Raw genomic sequence first — 23,981 nt, 5'->3', positions numbered from 1 at the left:
AAACAAATTAATTTCAATGTAAATAGCGGGAGTGCTACAGAATAGAGAAAGCAGTTAATACTAGGTTTCAGGGCTGTTGCAGGAAAAATCTTCTATGACAAGGCTAGTGAGCATGAAAATAGGATTTGGGTGCTGAAGTGAAGTATCTGGAGGGAATAAAGTCTGATGGCTGCTCAACATAGGTAATAACAGGTAATTTTGATCAGAGATCTACTCTGTAAGTGTAATATAAAAAGGGACAACTGGTTAAACTGAAGAATAATAGCAATCAGAAAAAAATATATGTATAGAATTATGTAAATATATAATTCATCCAAACAATTACATTTATTATAGTCCTCATTTTACAGGTATAGTGAAACAAATAGGAAGCAAGTTGTCATGACTCTTTAGTGCCACTTATTGCTGAAGGCTGAGAGTTTGTATCCCTGTGTGCACATAGTCTTTTCTCTGGATTGTTATACACACAATCTGAGGCAGAATGGAAAGTCCCATCTGATGACTGATGTTGGAGATGCTCTGTATCAGGGCTACACTCCAACTTCCTCTTATCTAAAGATTTCTCATCTTCTTCCAGTTTCCTTCTCTTTTTCGCATGATGAAGATGTGACTTGGATTTTGTGTGTGCTGCAAGAAAGGGACACAAAGATTTCATGCTGTCATATTTCAACATTTCAAATAGAAGGCAAAATGGTTGACCCTTACCTGCCCACTCCTGATCTCCGATAATGATCCGATTACACAGATCGCAGAGTCTACTACTTCTTTTGTTTTCACTATTGTCAGAGGCAATCTTCATAGGTTCAATGCTAGGGAGACGACCCTATAGGTAATATAGTAAAACAATTGAGTCAGTTCACTTATTTCAGTTATATTTACATATACAGTGCAGTGTAGATGGAGTGTGCAGTTAAAGTATGTAACGCTATTAGAGCTACCTATTGTATGGGAGCATTAAATTGGACCCTAACAATAACTGACCATAAAATTTAATTTCACTCAGCTCAAATAAAATACCTTTTTTGCCTTTTATTTTGCAGCCACGGGATACAACCAACTTACCTCCGCACCTCCCTGTCTGACAGTGGGGTGGAGATTTGTTTTTTACATGTGACAAAACTCTAAACTTGTGTGTAAAGCCTCGTACACACAGATTATCAAACGATCTTGCATCTGATTTTTGTTGCATGCTAGTCTCATATGGAAAGTGAAGAGGTTACTTTCATACGAAAATTCTCATACGACAGAATTTAATCTTCAAAAGTGAGGTCATTGTGTTGGATTGTTTTGTAGGTGTTCTTTAGTTTCTGGGCATGCCTAGTCTTGCTCTTATGATTTTATTCGGACAAAAACTGTACTAATTAAACAAAAATCGGAAGTTGTGTTGATGTACGATACATTTTTTATAGCCTGCACATCCAGATTTGGTCATCCGAAAATTCGCAATCGGCTGTTGAAAGCACCATACTAACAATCCGAAAATCGGCAGATCGTTCGGACTAAATTTTACTTCCGATTTTTTTATCGTGTGTACGGGTCTTTAAAAGAAAGAACATATCGCCAGCATCCTTTTAGACATGCATGCTCCTCTCTGCTGGCCACAAATTCATGCTGATCATGTGTTTCATTACATCCCATCAGACCTGCTTCTGGAACAGATTGCACAGCTAATGTCTGCACCACCCAGTGGCCAGAAGGTAGGAATGTACTCATCAAAAGGGATACTGGGGATGGTTTTTCAAATAATGTTTGGGCACAGAGTAAAGCATGGCTTTCTCCTAGGGGTAAACTGAAGCATGCACAGTGAAAGTAGCAACACTGAAAATTAAGTCTTGATTGCACACCTATGGCGCTTTTCCACTGCATGGAACCGAACGGTTCGGCTCGCTTATGTGCTTTTCCACTGCTGGTACCGCATGGTATGGTTCGGTACGGCTGCGCTTTTCCACTTCATGGAACCGAACGGTACAGCTCTCAAAAACAGTACCACCTCGATAGTGGTTCCAAGAGGTACCATACCCGGTACCATATCCCACAATCCTTTGCATGCAGTCACTACTAGCCACTGATTGGTCAGAGAATCCCACCCACTCCGTTGTTATCCCACCCACTTAACTTTAGTACTACTTTAGTGGAAAAGCAAACCAAACCGTTCCAACACCGTATCATGCGGTACCAGCAGTGGAAAAGCAAACCGGGCCAAGCAGGGCCGAGCCGGTACTTGCAGTGGAAAAGTGCCATATGTGAAGATTGTGCATATTCAAAGGAATGCTGGGGACGTGTTCTTTCATAAAACACTCAGGCTTACAGCAGAGCACAGCTTCCCTCAAAGAAAAACTGAAGAATGCGCAGTGAGAGTGGCAAAGGTGAATAAACAAAAAGAAAGCAGCGCCAGCTTAGTGAAGCATAAGGTTTATTAATACAAAAAACACATAGTGACTTACTCTTAAGTAAAGGCCGGTAGGGTAGGTGAATGGGATCATCCATCTTCTTGTCCTGGGTACCGTTGCAGAAAGGAGGGGTGCAGGGTGCCGGTGGTGTGTGGAGGCTGCTGTCTGGCAGCCTGTCTGATGGTGCTGTGGTGGTGGAGGACTCTGTGGGGCTCCACTTCCTACTTCCTGTCAGCCCGACATCACTTCCTGTGAGGCGGAGGGAAAGATGGGCGTTGCTAGCTTTCGGAGCATCCGTGCTCCTTCATTAGGCAGTGAAGGAGTCTAATTCACCGCCTAATGAAGGAGCACGGATGCTCCGAAAGCTAGCAACCACCACAGCATCATCAGACAGGCTGCCAGACAGCAGCCTCCACGCACCACCGGCACCCCTCCTTTCTGCAACGGTATCCAGGACAAGAAGATGGATGATCCCATTCACCTACCCTACCGGCCTTTACTTACCTAAGAGTAAGTCACTATGTGTTTTTTGTATTAATAAACCTTATGCTTCACTAAGCTGGCGCTGCTTTCTTTTTGTTTATTCTCCTCAGAGCTTCTCCTTGCTCCAGCTGGCAGCCGCTTTCGTGGGCCCCCTCCCCCCTTATCCTTTTTTATATTTTTCTACCCATTTTTTACTTTCTATATTTTTACCTCTTTACCTGATGGTATGCCACCCACCATCAGAGAGCGCCATGTAATCATTGACTTTAAGAGTGGCAAAGGTGAAGATAATGAATTGGCTGGAATAGAGTTGCCACTCTGAATAAGGAAATAGAAGAAAATTAAAGAATCAACTAAGTCAGGGCTCGACAAACCCCGGGCGCCAGGTCGCATTTGCGACTAGAATTAGCGACCTGGGGTGCCCTGCAGGAGGTGTCCTGTCCCTTTTGCGCCCCCACCTCCTCCGAGTGCACAGACTTCCGCGCCGTCCAAAAATTGAGGCCCCGGCTTTTCGGCCTTCTGTGAGATGAGATGAGAGAGGCTGGGGAACTGGCGCCCTCTGTGGTGGCCGGGAGTAATGACTGTTTCCACTGCCTGTTAATGCATTCCCATCTCCTTCCTAAGAGGAGATGAGAGGGAAGTTTTTGCAGGCTTCATCTCCCTGTCCAGTTACCTTTGCTTAAAAGGTAAGTGGATAGGGAGTGGTTATTAATTTATTTTTTAAATTTAAAAAAAAAAGAAAAAAAAAATTTTTTTTTCCAATTATCATAGAAAAAAAAAATTATATATATATATATATATATATATATATATATATTCCTTTTTTCCCATCACCATGCCACAGCCACAGCCGAAGGCCCCTTTCACTAGGGCTGTCTGATCAGGTCCGCCTGTCAGTTTTTCAGGCAGACCTGATCGGACCCTTCATTCTCCTCTATGGAACGGTATTCTGCCGCCATCTGATCTTGTCCGCCAAAAACCGACGGATGGTGGTTCTATTTTCTATCCACCATGTGGATCGGATCAGATGGCATCGGATGGAAAGAGACAGACAGTCTGTTTCCATCCAATTGCGCTATAGAGGAGAGTGGGGTTCTAGTCGTCTTTATGTGTAAATTTAGTATCAGTTTTATTAAATAAAGCTTGGTTGTTAGTTTAAAAAAAAAAAAAAAAAAACTGGCTCCTAACTTTTTTAGCCGGCTCCTAGATTTCAGGCAAATTTGTCAAGCCCTGAACTAAGTATTTACTATCCAATCCATGAATTATAAGCAAAGAAAGAAGAATCTAGCACACAGTAAGAGCAATTCATTTTAGGCTGCTTTCACACTGAGATGCTTGAAAACTGCCCATAAAATACTGGGCGCTTTTACGGTGCTTTTCAAGCGTCACGTGACTCAAAAGAACCATTTTCAGGCACTGCCCGTTTATTTCAATGGAGAGTGGCACTTTTGAGGTGCTTTTTTTAGCGCTCCAAAGTTGCTGCTTGCAGGAGTTTTTCACCGCCCGTCAGCGAACTTGCCCAGTGTGAAAGCATTAGTTGATCTTAATAGAAATAGGTATTCGTGAGTATTTCAGGTGCTTATTTTTTGCGTTAAAGTGCTTAGTGTGAAAGGGGTCTTAGAGTTAATGACCTGAAAAAAAATGTTGGTTTATTGACACTTTAAAGATGCTAAGATTTTAGTTAAAATATAAAAAGAATATATTGTTAAATTGTGAAATTCCACTGAACCAATTTTTTTGTTTTAAGATGCTAGAGGTATTAGGCACCAAACCGCTTCTAACTCCAACTTTGATATCTTAAACTAAACCCACACTGCTCTCAATGCCAGTATGCTACTACTACAATAGACTGGCTATAAAATGTACTTATAACATTGGTCAGTCTGAAACCAATATACCAGGTCCAAGCACAGGGAAGACCCAGAAATCGAGGAACCTACAGTGTTAAGACACTAAAAGGAACATCAAACCTTATGCCAATCTAAAAAGAGCTAGAGGAAAGGGGTAGACACAGTTTTGCCCTAAATATCCAGTATGTAGTTTCCTTTTATTTCTAATATGTATTGGAAAATTATTTGAGAGAGATTTTTTCTCAGGGTTCCAATTATGATGGTACATTACAGCACACATATTAATGCAATTAGACTGTTAACTTTGTGCCACCGCAACGTACAGATGGTTCACATTAGAGTGTTCTGATGTGTTAAAAGTCAGGTCAGATGTGGTGCCATAGAAAATGAATGTCAGTATTTGCATCATTTAACCCCTTCCTTTGAGTATGGGCTGACAAGGACATGCTCCCGTGGAAGGACATCATCACACCCTGGCCGCAGCCTGGGCCCGCAGTGCACTACTGCACAGAATGGCACTCACACAGTATCCTTCTATGAAACATTAAGGACTGCTCACTCCTCTAATGCTGGAGAAGACCAAGAACCCTGCTTGTCATGTGACTGCGTGGAAGACCCCTGCATGTAAGGCACACATTCTATATATTTCTTAAACATTTGCTACAGGGTGGGGTTCAGGATAGAGAAACTTTGGGGGGGGGGGGGGGTCTCTCACAGTTGGGCTTTAAAATTTGCAAACATTCCTGTAAAAGTAGTCACCAAGGTGCACCTGAACATACCCTTTAAAACTACAGGGCACCCTGGGAGTCTGGAAACCAGCCAACTTCAGAACGGAAGGTCAAGTTTGACCAATGCACCTACCCCCCTTTGATTTATAATTAACAGAATAATGTAATTGGCCAATAGAAAAGCATTGGGACTGAAGGCTGCAGGACCAAGCTTCACTTTCCTTCCTATATGTCTGCAGGGCTTGGGTTTCAGCTTTAAGAGCCATGTCTGCAGTTCAACAATGCTGTAAAGCTACAAAGCTGTTTTTCCTCTGATCCAGCATTATTTCCTTGAAACCACACTGTATCAACTCTTACATCTTGGACTGAGCATACATTATACAATTGGCTTGTGCCATTTTCCTTTAGATTTACCAAAACCATATAATAGGAGGTCAAACCTAAACACTTTCAATTTGTATGCAATCAGGCAGGCCCTTGCAGTACATAGTTGAATGTAAACCTAAAGGAAATTGAAGAAGAAAAATGAATAAATATATGGCCAGCCTTAATTGCAAAAGGTGCATGATGCGCTTTATTTATCCTGCAAGTGGAATTTAACTAGTAGTGACAAAGCAATCTTTTTTTTTTCACTAGCCCCTATAATAAAAATAATAAAAACGTCAACTCACAAAAACGCACTCCCTAAAAACACTAGTTAAGGCTTCTGATATCTGGGATTTCAATGGGTGGCTAAAGTGGGGTACACACTAGTAGAAAATCTGCCGAAAATTCAGCAGCCGATGCCGACATTTTCAATGAAAAAAAACGGAGGGACAAACACCAAAATTGTTATCCTCCGTCCCAAGACGACCAATTTTGTTTTAATGTGTATGCATTCAGCACGTCCGCAAAAAATCGGATACGAAAGACCACGCATGATCTGAAGTTGCTGACGACCCAGAAGTCTAGGAACAAAATGTCCCAAAAAAAAAAAAAAATCAGACGAGTAATTTCGTGAACATTATGCACTGTCAACTAAAAACGGTTATGACTGCTGAGCATGAGAGAGAAAAATTGGAGGATATTTTGTCCAATTTTCGTCAAGCGTGTATACGAGCCTTAAGTAAGAAAGTAAGGGACCCATTTAAAATAGCGATAGAAAAACACTTTATGAAATAATTATTTAAAAAGGAAATAAGACTTTCCTCTGTGAAATGTTTATTTAATGCAGAAACAATATGAAATATACAGGTAGGTCAAAATTCTTATCTTGAAAATTCGGTACAGAATACATTAATTCTTAGACCATGGGTTATATATGATGCTACCTTCAGGTAATTGGATACTAGCAAAGTTTTGCTGAGATTGCACCCCCTGATTCAGGATTTTTAACAAGCAATAAGACTAGGTTCACATCTGAATGGGTGCGGGAAGCCGACAAAAAAGCGCTGCTGCTTAGGAGATGCGTGGGGTGCCAATAATGGCAACCCCACACAGAAAACTGCAGCACTGCTTCCAGTACTGCAGTGTCCCTGCAGCTTCCCTTTTGAAAAAGGTGCAGGAATCTTTTCCCTGCATTTTCAGGAGGTACAGCAGCCCATTCAAAACAATTGGTTGCTGTGCCTGAGCAAATGCAGCCACCAGAAACTGCATAGATTTGAACCAGGCCTAAGGAGATCACAGAAAAAAAAAAAAAAAAAAAGAAGAGGGGAGGGACCGCTGTTGTGTACTCCCAAGATATGAAATTTACAGGAACAGCACAATTTATGTTATCATAATTATACAGCACAGTGTATATGTGTATGCATTTCATTTCACTTGTTTATAAAACAAGTATTGTATTTTTTAAGCACATGTAAAAAAAATAGGTTCCCACGACTGTAACCTTGAAAAAATGTGAAATTAAACCCAAAATTATTCAATACTAGTTTGGCGATAAAGGTCAACTGACAATTACAGAAGTGAGTCCGCTATAAAACCAACCTGTAAAAAACTGCTCACAATCTGTATTGCAGGTGATAGAATATTTTCATCCCAAGATGATACATCGGTCACATTCAGTCCATACACACTGGGTACGTTAGTTCCAGGTCCTAGAAATTATACAAAGTATTATCGTGTTCACTATTAAATGCATATTGAAATACAGACATTTAAAATATATTCTACAGTATAGTAAAAACGCATATTGTTACGATGCTATTGAAATAAAACTGAAAACAAGTCGTTTTGGATTTTTTTCTATTCAGTGAGAATACATAAGATTGTGTGTGCTTTATTACAAAGTGCAGTAACCGAGCATGACCTGCCTTCCACCTGCTCTTCCCTAAATGAGAACTGCAGCACAGGCTGAGCACCTGTCTCTTGCCTGGCTTTGTGGTAAAATATTAGAGGAGCAGCTGCTGACACTGGCAGCAATCCAAGACTGGAAGGAGTGGAAAGAAGGAGGAGGAGCAAGTCTGAAACAAGAATGTGCTCAGAAATCAAAAGGATGTCAGAGTCAGAAGATGATTCCATCGTTCCTAGTTTGTAAAATGTAGGTTTCAGATCGCCTTGTTCTAGAGAAATTCCCAAGTAGAACTCCAGTCCAAATAAAAGGCAGTACACAAACTTGTTACGAACATATGTTCACTTTTCCTTACTGTACACTTTTATACTGCACAATTGTGTACATTTTTGGTGAGTTAAAGTGACATTAACCACTTCTGGATCAGAAGGATTTACCCCCTTAATGACCAGGCCATATTTTGCGATTCGGCACTGCGTTACTTTAATGGACAATTGCGCAGTCGTGCGACGCTGTACCTAAATAAAATTGATGTCTTTTTTTCCCCCACAAATAGAGCTTTCTTTTGGTGGTATTTGATCAACTGTACGATTTTTTTTTTGCGCTATAAAAAAAAAAAAAAAATGAGCGACAATTCTGAAAAAAAAAAAATATATATATATTTTCCACATTCTGCTATATAACATTCCCAAAAAACTGTAAAAATCAAAATGTAACATTTTGGGCCAATTTGTTTTCGGCTACATATTTTAATATAATATAATATAAAAATATAATATAAAATAAGCGTATTTTGGTTGGTTTGCGCAAAAGTTATCGTGTCTACTAACTACGGAAAAGATTTAAGTAATTTTCATTGTTTTTTTTTTTTTTTTTTTTTTTACTAGTAAAGGCGGTAATTCGCGATTTTTCGCGGGACTGCGATATTGCGGTGGACAGATCGGACCCCTAACTGACATTTTTGACACTTTTGGGGGGGGACCAGTGACATTACTACAGTAATCAGTGCTAAAAATATGCAGTTACTGTAATAATGACACTGGCAGGGAATGGGGTTAAAGCGGAGTTCCGGGCACAAAATCGACCTAATCGATTTTGTGCCCATCCGCTGGATCTTCTTCACCTGAAATGAATTGGATAGTTAGGTATATATTTTTTTTTTACTCACCTTGTAATTCTGGATAGAAAATACTCACCTATTCTGCACTTCCTCCTTCTGTGCCGCGGCTCCACTGTCACTTCCTGTCTTGCGGTGATTCCTGGGAGCTGAACGTCATTGCTCCCAGGAATCAATGCGACGGCACCGGCACCGCTCGTCACTTCTGGGGCGACGCCGCATTCCCTGCTAAACAGCTTCTGGGCATGCCCAGAAGCTGTGGAGGAATGTGGCGCCGCACCGGAAGTGACGAGAAGAGCCGGTGCAGGCGCATTCTGGGAGAAGAAGACACGGAAGAAGACGCAGAAGAGGATCGCGCCGGCTTCACCTGCCCACAACAGAGATGGCAACGCTGGAGAAGAAATTTTATAAGTGAGTATTTCTTCTTGTAGGTAAGTGCGAACCGGGACAGATCAGAGGCTAGCCATTGTGGAATGTACTAGCCCTGACTGTCCCGGGGGTACGTTTAGTGAAAAAACATTTTCGTGCCCGGAACTCCGCTTTAACACTATGGGTGATCAAGGGGTTAAATGTGTACCTAGGGGCATGTTTCTAACTTTGGGGATGATGTGGCTTGTGCCCATAGAGACCTGTGATTCTATATAGAAGGATCACAGGGGCTCTGATCATTCCAGGGAGTAGAACGGTCAGCTGTGTTTACAACAGCTACCAGTCCTCTCTCAGCGGGTAACGATTAGTGTCAGGAGGCAATCGGAGCCGCCTGCCCGCTGCATCGGCTTCCCCGCTCACGAGCGGGGGTGGGAGCACAGCAGCGCGCTTGCCCCCTAGCTGCCTGCTCGCGACCGACGTATACCTACGGCGGTTCACGCAGGAGTGGCTGTCAGCCGCAGTATAACTGCGGTGGGCAGTCGTAAAGTCGGTAAAGGCAAATTTTTTTTGTTTTGCTTAAATACAAACCTATCACATTACAGTTACCTGCTCTGTGCAACAGCTGACCATTCTTTTCTCTCAACGATCGCGGATGTCATCTACTTGCATCTACTTCCCCAGTGACAAGTGGGGTCGGGAGCGTGCCACCGCTGGTGCGTGCTCGCCCCATAGCTGCCTGCGCGCAACGGATACCTACGGTGGTTCGCGCAGGAGTGACTGCCTGCCGCAGTATAACTGCGGCGGGCAGTCGTGAAGTGGTTAAAGGCACGTTTTTTTTGTTTTTCTTAAATACAAACATATTACACTTACCTGCTCTGTGCAATGGTTTTGCACAGAGCAGCCTGATTCTCCTCTTCTCGGGTCCCCCGCTGGCGCTCATGGCCCCTCCCTCCTAAGTGTCCCCAGAACAAACAGTTTGCTAAGGGGGCACCCAAGCAGGCTCGTTTCCAAACCACTGCTCTGCATGTCCATTCACACACAGAGCTCCTGATTGGCCCCGCCCCTTCGTCTAATTGGCTCACTGGCTGTGACTGACAGTAGCAGGAGCCAAGGCTTGTCTCAATTTCAGTTCTACTTTAAGGTCTCATGCACACTGGACATGTTTAAAAAGCCAGTGACGTTAGCTGTAAAATCAGTTTTTCAGCATAACTATACTCCCATAAAAGCTTATGGCTCAAAAACGCTGAATAGCTACTTTTTTCAGAGTTGGAGTGTTTTTACAGCTCCTCTTAAAACCCACTAGTTCTGGGGAGTTTTTCTAGCCAGAAAACACCACTGCCAAAAACTGCTGATAAAAGCCTGTGTGTGCATGGACACATAGGATAACATGCTGGGGAGTTTACTGGCTGCAGAAAAAAATTAAAAAAAAAAAAAAAAAAAAAAGGTGTCTGACACCAAAAACAGCAACTGTAAAAATGCATGAGGCCTAAAGGTCTAAATACATTGGGTTAACATTTTAAGTAAAGTAACCCATTACTTTATTCAACAGCATTTTCAGCCTATGCTGAAATTACACTGCATATACCTACAAATGTTACAAATAAATACAGAATAATATAGCCAAAGTACCAGCAAAAAGTCAAAATTGCAGATCTCTATACATGTTCCAGGGCAGTGACAAACGCAACAAACCTTTGGATAAGCTAGCGATTTCAAAAGGAGAGTTTAGCAATGGCAGCCCATAATATTTAAAAGAAGTCTGTATTATGGGGAAGTATGAAGGCTCTCACCACTGACCTTTTTTTTTCTCCAACCTTTACATAGGTTAGTTGCCATACAAATCAAATTGCTCACAGTCACCAATCTGGAACCAGTAAGCAGATCGCTTGTCCAACTACACTATGAACCAATTTGCTGCATACTTGTTCCAGGTCAGTAACTCCCAATGTATTGAAGCCAGGGGATTCGATTTAGAAAGGCAGCAATGGCAATATTTCTCTAAGTACAAGTTTCGATAACCTCCTCACCTCCAAATGTCACTGATACATAGATGCCAGAAACAAATTTAGCATTGCCAGCAGACATGTGAACTTGACAATAACTTTACTACAAATGTTACCACCTCACATTTTACAGTTTTATAAAGATATATGCATAAGTTTAAGTGCGCACGGCTTCAAAGCATACAATTGTACATTATACTCTGCCCAGAAGTCACAGCTGCAGCATATAGCCTGCTGCAAGGAGCGTTTTTAAATCAATGACAGGCTGAAATATGTAGTGACTGTAGGCGGATATACACACATCTGAACTATACTTATGTGCTGCCCTCTGTATGCAAGTATCACCAGGATGAGTAAATACATATTAGCATACAACTGCTGCATATCTAGACAGTCATGTTTTGACAGGCTGCTGTCAGTGAGCTGAGCTGCACCTGTAACTCTCAGGCACAGAATTACTCCAGGATGTACTCTGTACAACTTTTTTTTTTTTCAAACAGTATACTGTACTTTAAAATCAATTTTTTGTTATGTGAACTTCCAAAATAGGTTAGGTAATAGGTTCCAAAATAGACTAGGTGAGGTTTGTTTGCTTTGTATGACTACCATGGTATGTGTCATGGTTATCGCACAATTGGGAAAACTGGATTTTTGTACTTACCGTAAAATCTTTCTCTCTGAAGTTCAACAGTTGCAGCTCCATATCTTCTTAGACCATTGGGTTAGGCTCCTCCAATCAGGAATAGGCACTAGGCAGGAAAAAGCTTTACCACGCCTATGGGGGCTGTCCTTGCAGGCATAACCCCACACACACACTGCTACAGCAGCCAGTTTCGTTGCAAGCAGTGTTTAGAAGACAAAACAACCTGATTCACTCAGAAGCAGAGGGGCGGGTGCTGCACCTGTCGAACTTCAGAGAAAAGGATTTTACGGCAAGTACAAAAATCCAGTTCTCTCCATCGTTCAATCGACAGACGCAGCTCCATATCTTCTTAGACCATTGGGATGTCCCAAAGCAGTATTTTCATGAGGGGTGGGAAGACAACGCAAAGAAGAATGTAAGTCCCCAAAGGCTAAACATAGCCAACCAGGTAATACGGAGCTCAACCAGAACAACTGGAGCTAACCTAGTAAAAACATACGCCCTCAAAAGAGAACAAAAAAGATTATTTTTAAACAGCAGCCTGCAAAACCTTGTGGCCAAAAGAAGTATCCAAAGATGCAAACACATCAACTTTGTTAAATTCTGTGAAAGTATGCATACGACAAAGTCGCTGCTTTGCAAACTTACATCACTGACGCCTGATGGCGAAAAGCCCAAGAGGCACTCAGAGCTCTAGTAGAACGCGCCGTCACTGGGAACGGAGGAACCTGACCCTTCAGTGAGTAGCCTGAACAACCTGGAAATAGTCGCCGCAGGACACAGCCAATCCCTTACGAGGACCCTCAGTAAGGACAAAAAGAGCATCTGACATTCTAAAAAAAGACTCAGTAACCGCCAGATAAACTCTGATCTCTCAAACCACATCCAAAGAATGCAAGGCAATTTCCTCAGAATGCTTGGGACAGAGTGAAGGCAGCACAATGTCTTCATTCAAATGAAAATCAGAAACCACTTTAGGGAGAAAAGATTGATTTAGTCGGCGTACCACTTTATCTCTGTGGACCACCAGATAAGGCGAACAGGCGGGACAACGCTGCCAATTCAGACACTCTGCGGGCAGAAGTGATAGCCACCAAAAAGGCAACCTTGTGAGAAAATGAAAGCAGAGAAATCTCCCTAATGTTCTCAAAAGGAGGCTTTGAAAGAAGAGACAATACCAGATTTAGATCCCACGGAGGTAGTGGGGACCGCCTCGGAGGAGCCATATGGCGCACTCCCTGAATGAGGGTACAAATCAAGGCATGCGTAGCGAACGGGCGTTGAAAATATATCGCTAAGGCCGACACTTGGCCTTTCATAGTGCCCAAAGCCAACCGCTGTTCAACCCCTTTCTGCAGAAAGGCCAAAATCCAACAAACGAAAACAAGCGAGGGTGCACCTTCAGCGATTCGCACCATGAAATGTACGATTTCCACGTACGATGATACATCTTCCTGGGAGTCAAATTCCATGCCTTCAAGAGTGTAGGAATCACAGAGTCAGCAAGACCTCCATCTCTCAACACCTGGCTTTCAACAGTCAGCGACTGTAAAGCAGTATGGAAGATCGGACCTTGAGACAGCAGATCTTTCCTGAGAGGAAGTCTCCAAGTAGCATCAGCAACCAACCTTACTAGGTCTGCGTACCAAGACCGGCGGGGCCAGTCTGGAGCCACAAGAATGACCGGAATCCCTTCCACCTCTATTCTGCGTAGAAGCCTCGACAGAAGTTTCAGTGAGGTAACGCATAGATCAGCCGATACCGACCCCAAGGAGCCACCAGTGCACCTGTGGCGTCGGCCAGAGGATCTTGAGATCTGGCTACGAACCTCTACACCTTCTTGTTGAGAAGAGAAGCAAACGGATTGACCTCCGGTGTCCCCCACCTGACACACAGGAGATGAAACACCTCCGGGTGTAGGGCCAGAAAACGTTACCAGATCGCTCAGGGAACTGCCAGCACTATCTTGTGAAAGTGAAATGTTTCTTCACAGGAAATGACAAGCCAGCTTGTCATAGATATATTTTTTAAGTTACATGCCGTTCGCCTGTCCATTACAGTCAAGACTGAAGTCCCAGCAGGGAACTAGGTCCTATTCCTAAACTAGGCAGAAACAAACTGGCTGCTGTAGCAGAGTGTGTGGGGTTATGCCTGCAGGGTCAGCCCCCATAGACGTGGTAAAGCTTTTTACTGCCTAGTGCCCATTTCTGATTGGAGGAGCAGAACCCAATGATCTAAGGAGATATGGAGCTGCATCTGTCAAACGATAGAGAAAATATATTTTGTACTACCCATAAAATCCTTTACATGGAGTCCATTGAGAGACACAGGAAGTCATTCACATTTAGGTTATACTGCCACCCACAGTAGAATTGGGCATTGACAAAATAAAAAAAAAAAAAACAGCTCCGAGTAACCCCTTCCACTACTTGCATGCCTTTATTTTGGCAGTATGAAAGCATGATCATAAACACAAAAAAATCCTATTTTATTTGTCAATTGAGGATCACAGAAGTTTTTACCGGGTGTAGAAAACACAGAACTGTGGACTGACTGCAGCTAAAAGAGCAGCCAAAAGGACCTTACATCCAAAGCTGGTATAGGATGAGGCTGCAACATCTACAGTGCATCTGGAAAGTATTCACAGCGCTTTACGTTTTCCACATTTTATGTTACAGCCTTGTTCCAAAATGGATTAAATGCATTATTTTCCTCAAAAGTCTACAAACAATACCCCAGAATGACAACATAAAATAAGTTTGTTTTAAATCTTTGTAAATGTATTAAAATTAAAAAACGGAAAAAAAAAAAAAAAAAAAAAGAAATCGCAAGTACGTAAGTATTCACAGCCTTTGCCAAGACACTCAAAGCTGACCTGAGGTGCTTCCTGTTTCCACTGATCATCCTTGGGATGTTTCTGGTGTCCACCTGTGGTAAGGTCAGTTGATTGGACATGATTTGGAAATGCAAACACCTGTCTATATAAGGTCCCACAGTTAACAGCCCATGTCAGAGCACAAACCAAGCCATGAAGTGCAAGGAATTGTCTTTAGACCTCTGAGACAGGATTGGATCAAGGCACAGATGTGGGGGAAGGGTACAGAAAATTTTTGCAACATTGAAGGTCCCAATGAGCAGAGTGGCCTCCATCATCTGTAAATGGAAAAAAGTTTGAAACCGCCATGAGGACCACCACACATTCCTAGAGTGGGCCAAACTGAGCGATCGGGGAGAAGGAACTTAGGTTTTGGTCACTTCCCCGACTAACGGATACTCTCAGAGCTCCAGCATTTATCTGTGGAGAGAGAGGAGAACCTTACAGAATAACAATCATTGGCATTGGATCTACTTTGGGAGACATTTTTTCTGTCAAAAATTGTGCGGGAGTATTTATTTCTTTACTTTTTTTGGTGAATGAGTACAGATACAATGTATCCCATACTCATTCATAGGGAAGGGGTGGGGCAGGACCTGAGGGCCCCCTTGGGTTGAGGGCATGTGGCCTGGTATAGTTGGGGGGGGGGGGGGGGCAGCGTTGTTCACCCGTCTGTCTTTTCCTGACCTGAATGTTCCGATAATGGTCTGATATGGGTTTTGGGGGGGGGGGGATTCCACTTTTTTTAATTTTGGCGTGGGGCTCCCCTTAAAACCCATCCTTAAAAAGTAGTTATGTACCACACAATTCTTAGTGAATTGCACTTTTAAAACTGAATTGATGCAAGAGCTATTTTACCTAATTTTATTTGCCGTTATTTAACTCTTAGTGAATTAACTCTTACAGCTTGAACCACTTACAATGTAAAAAAAATTTGTTGACCCCGAGTTGAATTGAAGGATGGAAGAACAATGCCCTGGTTGAAATGAAAAGGCAGAATCTACCTTCCAAGAAGGAAGCCCTGGGCCTAAACATCACCTTATACCTAAAAAGCTATCAGTTCAGATACTTGCCTCACAGAGGTGGGTACTACAAAGGGAAAGAGAAAAAAAAAATATGTCTTGAATGGGTTTCCAAAGCACAAAGAGAAGCAAATTCAGATCCTAAGGAGTCACAGGAGGACCCACACTCCTTAATCAAGGAGTGAGAGGCCAATGGTCTCTGAAACTAATAAATAGGGCAGAAACCCTTCCACAGTGAAAACAGGGCATTTTAAAAGTGTCCAGTGACCTATATACTTGAAGTGGCTCCCAATGCTTAGCCCAACCAGTCCACCAGCCTATAGATACAGGGGAAGTACTAAGGCAACGGCAGCATATCTTGACCTGGAAAGCGCTCAGTATTCAATGTTTCACCAGAACAGAGTCTAGAAAGAACCCAGTGGACAAATGTCACTTCCAGGATATCCATGCAACGTTCAGTGGGGTCTGGACAGCAGGCTGACAGAAGATGCAAAGAAAAAGAACAGCCATATAAGGCTCTATTCACACTTGTGCGACTTGTCATGCAACTTTGGACACTAAAGTCACACCTTGTTTTTGAATGACAACCGTTTAAATTTTATGCGACTTAAAATCACATCGACTTTAAAACGGTTCCTGTTATAGACTGCAATGTAAACCCTCAAAAGTCACATGAAAATTACACCTGAATGTAATACATGCGACAACTGTGGAACAGTTGTCCACCATCATTGGTCACAGCCAAAGTCGCATCCATTCAGAGGTGTTGCATTCCAAAAGTTGTGCGACTTTGGAGTCGTATAGGTGTGAATGGAGCCTAAAGAAGCTTCTTCAATGAAAAAAAAAATATGTTGAAGAGTTGGAAAAAGGTGCAAGCAAAAATAGCAATTTTTTTGGTTTTTTGTTTTGGATAGAGTGGAAAGGGATTAGAACATCGGTTTTTATTGCTACCTCTAGGGAAGTTCACCCCCTATTGGTCCCGTTTACTGTTATCATTAAAAGTAAAAGAAAATCCCACATTTTGAGATGTACCCAGAAAAATAACAGAGGGGAAATCTTCCAATGGGGACACTAATTCTAGTAACCTGGGGGCCCCTAAGAATTCCTTTAATTTGAAAGATTTCCACTCACTTCCTGTTTTGCTATGAGACAGGCTGTAAGGGTAAATCTCCCAATAGGACACATGACAAAAAAAGGGATATACCATCCATTACTCTATCCAAAATGGAAAAAAAAAAAACTTTTGCCTATATAGTAGTTCTACTTATTTGGGCACAATCTGCTCAGTTTTTCTGTGAATCAATTTTTCACCCCAATCTCTACCATTTGGCCCCTGCCCTAAATTAGTTTAACTCTTTGTGTTGATTGTGCCCATTCCATCTTTTTTTGCCCATTTCCACATCATCTATTCATTTTGTCCACATTGTTCATGTTGACCAATCACTGCCCAGATCTGTCCATCCTCTGTTCACCCAAGCAAGTAGCTTGTGCCATCTGCCGTCAGAGCTCTATCAACTCCTTACATCTGAAGAGGAATGTTGTGGAAAGATGGAATACAACTGCTCCTAGGTCACACTGCTTAAAGGTTTTCTTTGGCCTTCAACTGTGGCTTGCTTTAGGCATGGCAATCTCCACCTAAAACAGTTCCTACCACAAATTAAAATACAGAAGGTGATTTAGAGGATTGAATGACTGAACAAACATACTTTTCAAGAATCTGTTCTTCACCCATTTATTCTGTTTCTTGGCATATTTTTGAGTTCTCTGCTTAAGAGATTCGATTCCTGGAAAAAAAAATGTAATGTTGGTTACTCTCATATCTTTAAAGTTTATTACACTTTGTGCCCTTTGGAAGATGGAAATGGAACACATAAGGACTGTGAAAACAAGTGCACTGCTCACCTGTCTGTAGAAGAACCTCCTTTTGTTTTGGGTTACCGTTATCCATAGTCACCAGATATTCATGGAATTCCTTGAACCCAATTGACTGGAAAATACCATGTTGGTAATCTTGACTTTGGAAAAAGGAGAAGAGTATTTAACTAAAGGCAGTACAGTAGTTACAGTAAAATATCAACCAACAAACTACATTTGTGACTCTGCCTTCTTTCCATTTTGAAAGATAAATTTTGATTGGCCACTGCTCTATTGGTTGTGGTACTAAAGTCAAAGGATTCTTTCAAATACCAGCTCTGCTTCTGTGCCTATATGGTCTTAACATTTCTGTATTTGTAAGGGAAAAAAAAAAAAAAAAACACAAAATCAATGCTGTGCTACACCTACCCAGATTGTGCAACAAGACGTGCATTGTAGCGCTCATGAAAGTCTTGTAACTCCTTGATTAACCCCATCTGCAACATCTCATCAACCCTGGCACTCAGCCTGGTATTAAGTACTGTAAGAAAAAAACGTGATGAGAAACCATTTACGTTAGTTCCTGAAAAGTACACCAAAATGCCAGTCTTAAGAAGTTTAGAAAGACAGACTTACCTTCCTGATCTGAATGTAGCCACAGGATGCAAGGGTTTGGATACCTTAAGGCCCCACCTAGGGGGCCGCCTCCATCTTCCTGTTGCCGTCGAAGGTGTTCGGTATGGGGAAAGCCAGACTCCTCAAACACCTGCAGGCTCCTGCGTGGCAGACATACTGTCACTGGGTCATCATCAGGCACTGTTTGTAAGGCAGGGCAATGCTCTTTACTCCCTAACAGATCTCAGCATCAATTGAGATGAGCTGCAGAAATCTTCCAGCAGCCCTAGAAAAGGGAGAAGTACAAGTACACACTACAAAGATATCTTAAATAGGTTACAGACAAGTCAGCTCTTGCTAGAAAGTATGTTACCAGACTTGCTTTTCCACTATTCCTCCACAATGGGCACACTGGTTAAGATTACACAAAGGAAGCAGCACATTTGTTCACCACTAGGATTTGGAGATACAATTAAAGCCTTTGGAAAAGCCTTTGTATTACGCAATGGGATCAGGCTTCAATGACTAGGAATATACCCAATTTTCAGAATATGCACGGTCTCACCATGATCTTAACCCACATAGGAGAGGACCCATGAAAGCAAAGATATTTACCCAATTTGGTGCAGATAGTTTGATTTCCTTTAGATAATATTTGGAATCCAAACATATCTATAGATAAAGCTAAATTCATCTCTACAGCTGCTCAATTAAACAATTCCCTTCCTCGGAAGTCCTATTTGATCTCATCACTCCCAAATGAATGATAGGTCTGTTTATATTGCAGATATTTGAAATGAAATAGAATTCTGAACACAATGTATTCATTATTAAGTTGAGTTCCTGTACCATGTAGATTTAGCTGTATAGGGGGTTTGCATTGGTGAAGGTAAGGTTTACAGGATTCACAGAAAATTGGGAAGTGTGGTTATTTGCATAATGTCTAAATTCCACAGTCTTACCTCTACTTTCGCATTTACAGCAGTGGCAATGTGGATTTGACAGACACCAAAATTTCACCCAATTACCCAAGTTACTCTAACAGACTTTGTCAGACAGACCCTCCCTGCTCCTCTGCACTACAAGTCTTTGTGAGTACATTTGTGATTAGGGATGTGGTGGTTAGTAATTAATGCCAGCACTGAGCGTTGGAGTGCAAGAACAAAGCATTTTCGCTAAATGAAAAAAGGTACTTTATAGTAATTCTAGTACTCTAAAGGAATTCTAAAGGAAAGATTTAAAAAAACAAAAAAAACACAACATTGTGTTATACTTACCTGCTCTGTTTTGCACAGAGCAGCCCTGATCCCCTTCTTTTTGGGTCCGCTGTCTGCGATGCTGGCTCTGGCCCCCCCCACCGAGGACCCCCAACAGCAAGCCTCTTGCTATTGAGCTGCTCACTGGCTGTGATTGACAGCAGCCAATAGCTCCTGCTGCTGTGTGAGCCAATGAGGAGAGAGACCCTGGATAGCAGAAGCTATCATGCACATTGCTGGATCGAGATGGGGCTCAGGTATAACGGGCTGGAGGAGGGATCACCACCCAGAAGGTTTTTTACCTTAATGCAGTGGTCACTGGCACCAAGGGTGGGGCCCTATTCCTCTCACTGACACAAATGATGGGGCATTGTTACCAATGCAAAGACATTTTCTACTCCCACTGGCCACAGTCAGCCCCTCCAAAGTCTAAGGGATAGTAAACCTGCCCTTTGCTTAGAAAGTTTGGAGACCCCTGCCTTAATGCATAGGATGCATGAAGGTAAACAACCTTGAGCATTCAGAACCACTTTCAAATACAAATCAGTTGAAAATCCTAACCTATGGAAACGCGACTAGTAAAAGAAGAAAAAAAAAAGGAAATCATTGAGGTTTAAGATTACTCTGCAATATTATACTATAATATGTCTTTTTTAAAATTACATAATTAGTCTTAATTATGTATTTAAGAATAAATGTGCAAACTGGCAAAGTCAAATTAAAAAAAAAAAAAAAAAAAAATAATCCAGAATCCATCTTTCGAAGATCTTATTTCAGAAACTAAAATTGTGTTGCCATGGGTTACTGTGCTTTGCACAACAATCTCACCTGCACTGGTTCATCAAATATACCCAGTTACATAAATGCCTTTTAGTTTAGAAGCCAATACAGTAAATTAGATTATGTGATGACATCTTACATAGATTTGTAGAAAGCATCTCCTAACCCAGCTGGTCATGTCAGTGCAACAAAAGAAACTCTAATCTTCTCTTCCAGCATGCTGTGGTTAGTGATTTCCTGGCATTTGCACTTTGCTAGGACATTTTGAGAAAGTTGAACTGCAGAACACAAGTGTTATGCTTTATAAAAAGGCACTGTTCCCTAACCATTACTCAATAAAGCTCCAAATTATATCATGTAATTCATGCTTTTAGGGTTTCCCATTAACCACTTGCCGACCGCCGCAAGTACATATACTGCGGTGGTCAGCCCCTCACAGGCAGTTGTGACGCATCGGTACGTCACTAGCCTGTGAGGCTCTGGGGAGCGAGCGAGCGCGCGCCGCCGGTGGCGCGCTCCAGCGTGGTCACGGACCCCCCCCCCGCGCATGTGACCGGCGGACCCGATGTCCGCCGGTCACTCAGCGATCGTCGGGGGAGAGGGAGAAAGGCAGGCGGCTAGTGTAAACAAAGCCGCCTGTCATTCTCCCCTGTGTAGAAACAATGATCATACGGTTCTACTATGTAGGACCGTTGATCATTGCTCCTACAGCTCAAGCCACAGCCAATCACAGTTAGAATCACGCCCCTAGGGACACACAGCCCCTCCCTCTCAAATAAAGTTAACCCCTTCACTGCCAGTGTAATTTTACAGTAACAGTGCATATGTATAGCACTGATTACTGTAGAAATGTCACTGGTAACCCCAAAAGTGTCAAAAATGTCAGTCAAGGGTCCGATCTGTCCGCCGCAATACCGAAAAAAAAAAAAAAAAAAAAAAAAAAAAAAAAAAAAATCGCAGATCGCCGCCATTACTCGTTAAAAAAAAAACGGAATTTTTGTAAAATCTTACCTGTAAAATTCCTTTCTCTGAGTCCTCCGACAGTCGCCGCCCCTTCATATTCATCACCAATGGGTTATGTCCTCTCATCCGTAGGAGTAGCTAGGCAATAGAATATGTTAGTACAAAGACTTTTAACATATCCCACCCCCAGGGGGTGGTCCCCTCAGTACATAACCCTCCACTTCCTGTATCCAACTCAGTTTCAGTGGAATAGCAGTAGAGAGTATATCAAAACCCCAAAAGAGGGGCGGGGGCGGCGACTGTCGGAGGACTCAGAGAAAGGAATTTTACAGGTAAGATTTTACAAAAATTCCGTTTTCTCTTACGTCCTCCGACAGTCGCCGCCCCTTCATATTCATCACCAATGGGATGTCCCAAAGCAGTGTAAACATGAGGGGTGGGAAGAACGCATCCGCGCCCAAGGCAACGCCGTCTCCCCATCAGAGAAAGGAACCTTACCAAAGGAAGGAAACCAGTTGGGCATAAGAACAAAACACTCGCTCAACAGGAGCAAGAAAACCCAGGGAAAAACAAATGTCCCAAACAGTCAAAGAACCCGTAACAAGGGTTCTAGGGAACTGCCGCACTAAGAACCTTGCGGCCAAAGGAAGCATCAGCCGATGCCTGAACATCTACTCTGTAGAATTTAGTGAAAGTGTGTACGGTCGACCAAGTCGCCGCCTTACACACCTGGGCCACAGAGGCCCCATGACGACAGGCCCAAGACGTACTCAGAGATCTGGTAGAGTGCGCCTTCACAGGTACAGGGGGAACTTTCCCCTTCAAAGCATAGGCCTGTTCAATGGTCTGTCTGATCCATTTGGCGATGGTAGAAGCCGACGCCGCCATGCCATTCCGAGGACCTTCCGGAAGAACAAACAAGGCATCCGACTTGCGAAAAGACCCAGTCGAGTTTAAGTAGACTCTAATCGCCCGGACAACATCCAAGGAGTGAAGCAGCACCTCCGTCGGATGCTTAGGCTTCGCGCAGAGCGAAGGTAGGACAATGTCCTCATTGAGATGAAAGTCCGAAACCCTTTTTGGAAGAAAAGAAGGGTTAGGTCGCAGGACCACCTTGTCCAAATGCACAACCAGATACGGAGATTTGCAGGACAAGGCTGCCAGCTCCGACACTCGACGAGCCGAGGTGATAGCCACCAAAAAGGCGACCTTCTTGGATAACAAAGACAGCGAGATCTCCCTGATCCCTTCAAAAGGAGCACGCTGCAATACAGACAGGACTAGATTCAAGTCCCAAGGGGGAAGAGGGTCCCTCCTAGGAGGGATCAGATGACGTACCCCCTGCACAAAAGTGCTAACCAAAGCGTTAGATGCCACAGGACGTTGAAACAGAACGGCCAAAGCGGACACCTGACCCTTGATCGTAGCCAGCGCCAAACGCTGTTCAACACCCGTCTGAAGGAAGGACAACACCCTAGACACTGAATAAGTGGTAGGAGAGAAACCCCTGGATTCGCACCAGGCAAAATACGCCTTCCAAGTACGGTAGTAAACCTTCCCCGAGGAAGACTTCCTCGCATTGATCAAGGTGTGAATGACCTCAGGGGAAAGACCCCTGTTCTTCAGGACCTCGGTTTCAACAGCCAGGCCGTCAAAGCCAGCGACTGTAAAGCAGGATGGAAGATCGGTCCTTGCGACAGAAGATCTTCTCGAAGAGGCAGACGCCACGGGACGTCGATTGCCAGATTTACGAGGTCTGCGTACCAGGACCGGCGAGGCCAGTCCGGTGCCACAAGAATCACCGCAGTTGGTTCCGAGTGCAACCTGCGAAGGAACCTGGACAGCAATTGAATCGGTGGAAACGCATACATCAGTCGGTACTGATGCCACGGGGCAACCAACGCGTCCGACGCGTCTGCCCGAGGATCGCGCGTCCTTGCCACGAACCGTGGAACTTTGTCGTTCAGACGAGACGCGAACAGGTCTACCTCCGGGAGGCCCCACTTCGCGCACAACATCTGGAAGACATCCGGAATGTGAACTGCTGATATCGCCGGGACATGCGTCTCGGCCCAAGACAGAATCGCGGCCACTTCTCGAGCCGCCTGGGCACTCCTGGTGCCCCCTTGGTGATTGATGTAAGCCACCGCCGTGGCATTGTCCGTCTGCACCCTGACCGGACAGCCGTGAAGACTGTCCGTCCAACGGCGAAGACAGAGGAGTATCGCTCGCAGTTCCAGAATGTTGATCGGGAAGGAAGACTCCTCCGTCGACCAAACACCCTGGGCGGACAGAACGCCCAGAACACCACCCCAGCCCGACAGGCTGGCGTCCGTGGTGATCACCGTCCATGAAAAGGGACGAAAAGACTTGCCCCCCGACACTGAGGGGGACAGAAGCCACCACAGAAGATCCCTTCTGGTCTGAGAACTCAAGGATACCTGAGGATCCAGAGAGTGCGGTCGCCCGTCCCACTTGGACAATATCTCCGCTTGGAGACCCCGAGTGTGAAACTGGGCGAAGGGAATCGCCTCGAAAGCCGAGACCATCAATCCCAGACACCGCATGCACGTCCGAATGGACGAGAACTGATTGTCCCTGAGGGACCTGACTCCCTCCTGAAGAGTCCTGAGTTTGTCGTCCGGTAGGAAGACCTTCGCCTGGACAGAGTCCAGAATCATTCCCAGGTATGGGAGGCGGACCGACGGGCACAATGTTGATTTTGGGAAATTGATCGTCCAACCAAACTCTTGCAGAGTCTGCA

At 43.5% G+C, this 23,981-nt stretch overlaps 1 protein-coding gene across 1 annotated transcript in view; it reads right to left on the bottom strand.

Moving 5' to 3' along the window:
* Positions 1 to 306: 306 nt before the first annotated feature.
* The window catches only part of TRIT1 (tRNA isopentenyltransferase 1), a 41,113-nt gene continuing 17,438 nt past the window's right edge, over positions 307 to 23,981 (bottom strand). The window contains exons 5-11 of the mRNA XM_082244730.1: positions 18,240 to 18,379; positions 18,033 to 18,144; positions 17,652 to 17,764; positions 17,456 to 17,533; positions 7,417 to 7,526; positions 706 to 823; positions 307 to 627 (exon numbers count right to left, since the gene is read on the bottom strand). Of these exons, the coding sequence (XP_082100856.1) occupies positions 380 to 627; positions 706 to 823; positions 7,417 to 7,526; positions 17,456 to 17,533; positions 17,652 to 17,764; positions 18,033 to 18,144; positions 18,240 to 18,379 (919 nt within the window). The 3' untranslated portion in view covers positions 307 to 379. The remainder of the gene's footprint in view (positions 628 to 705; positions 824 to 7,416; positions 7,527 to 17,455; positions 17,534 to 17,651; positions 17,765 to 18,032; positions 18,145 to 18,239; positions 18,380 to 23,981) is intronic.

The sequence above is a fragment of the Pelophylax lessonae genome (genome assembly GCF_965119305.1).
Source record: "Pelophylax lessonae genome assembly, chromosome: 2".
NCBI lineage: Eukaryota > Metazoa > Chordata > Amphibia > Anura > Ranidae > Pelophylax > Pelophylax lessonae.
This window is presented reverse-complemented; position numbering and strand designations above follow the sequence as displayed.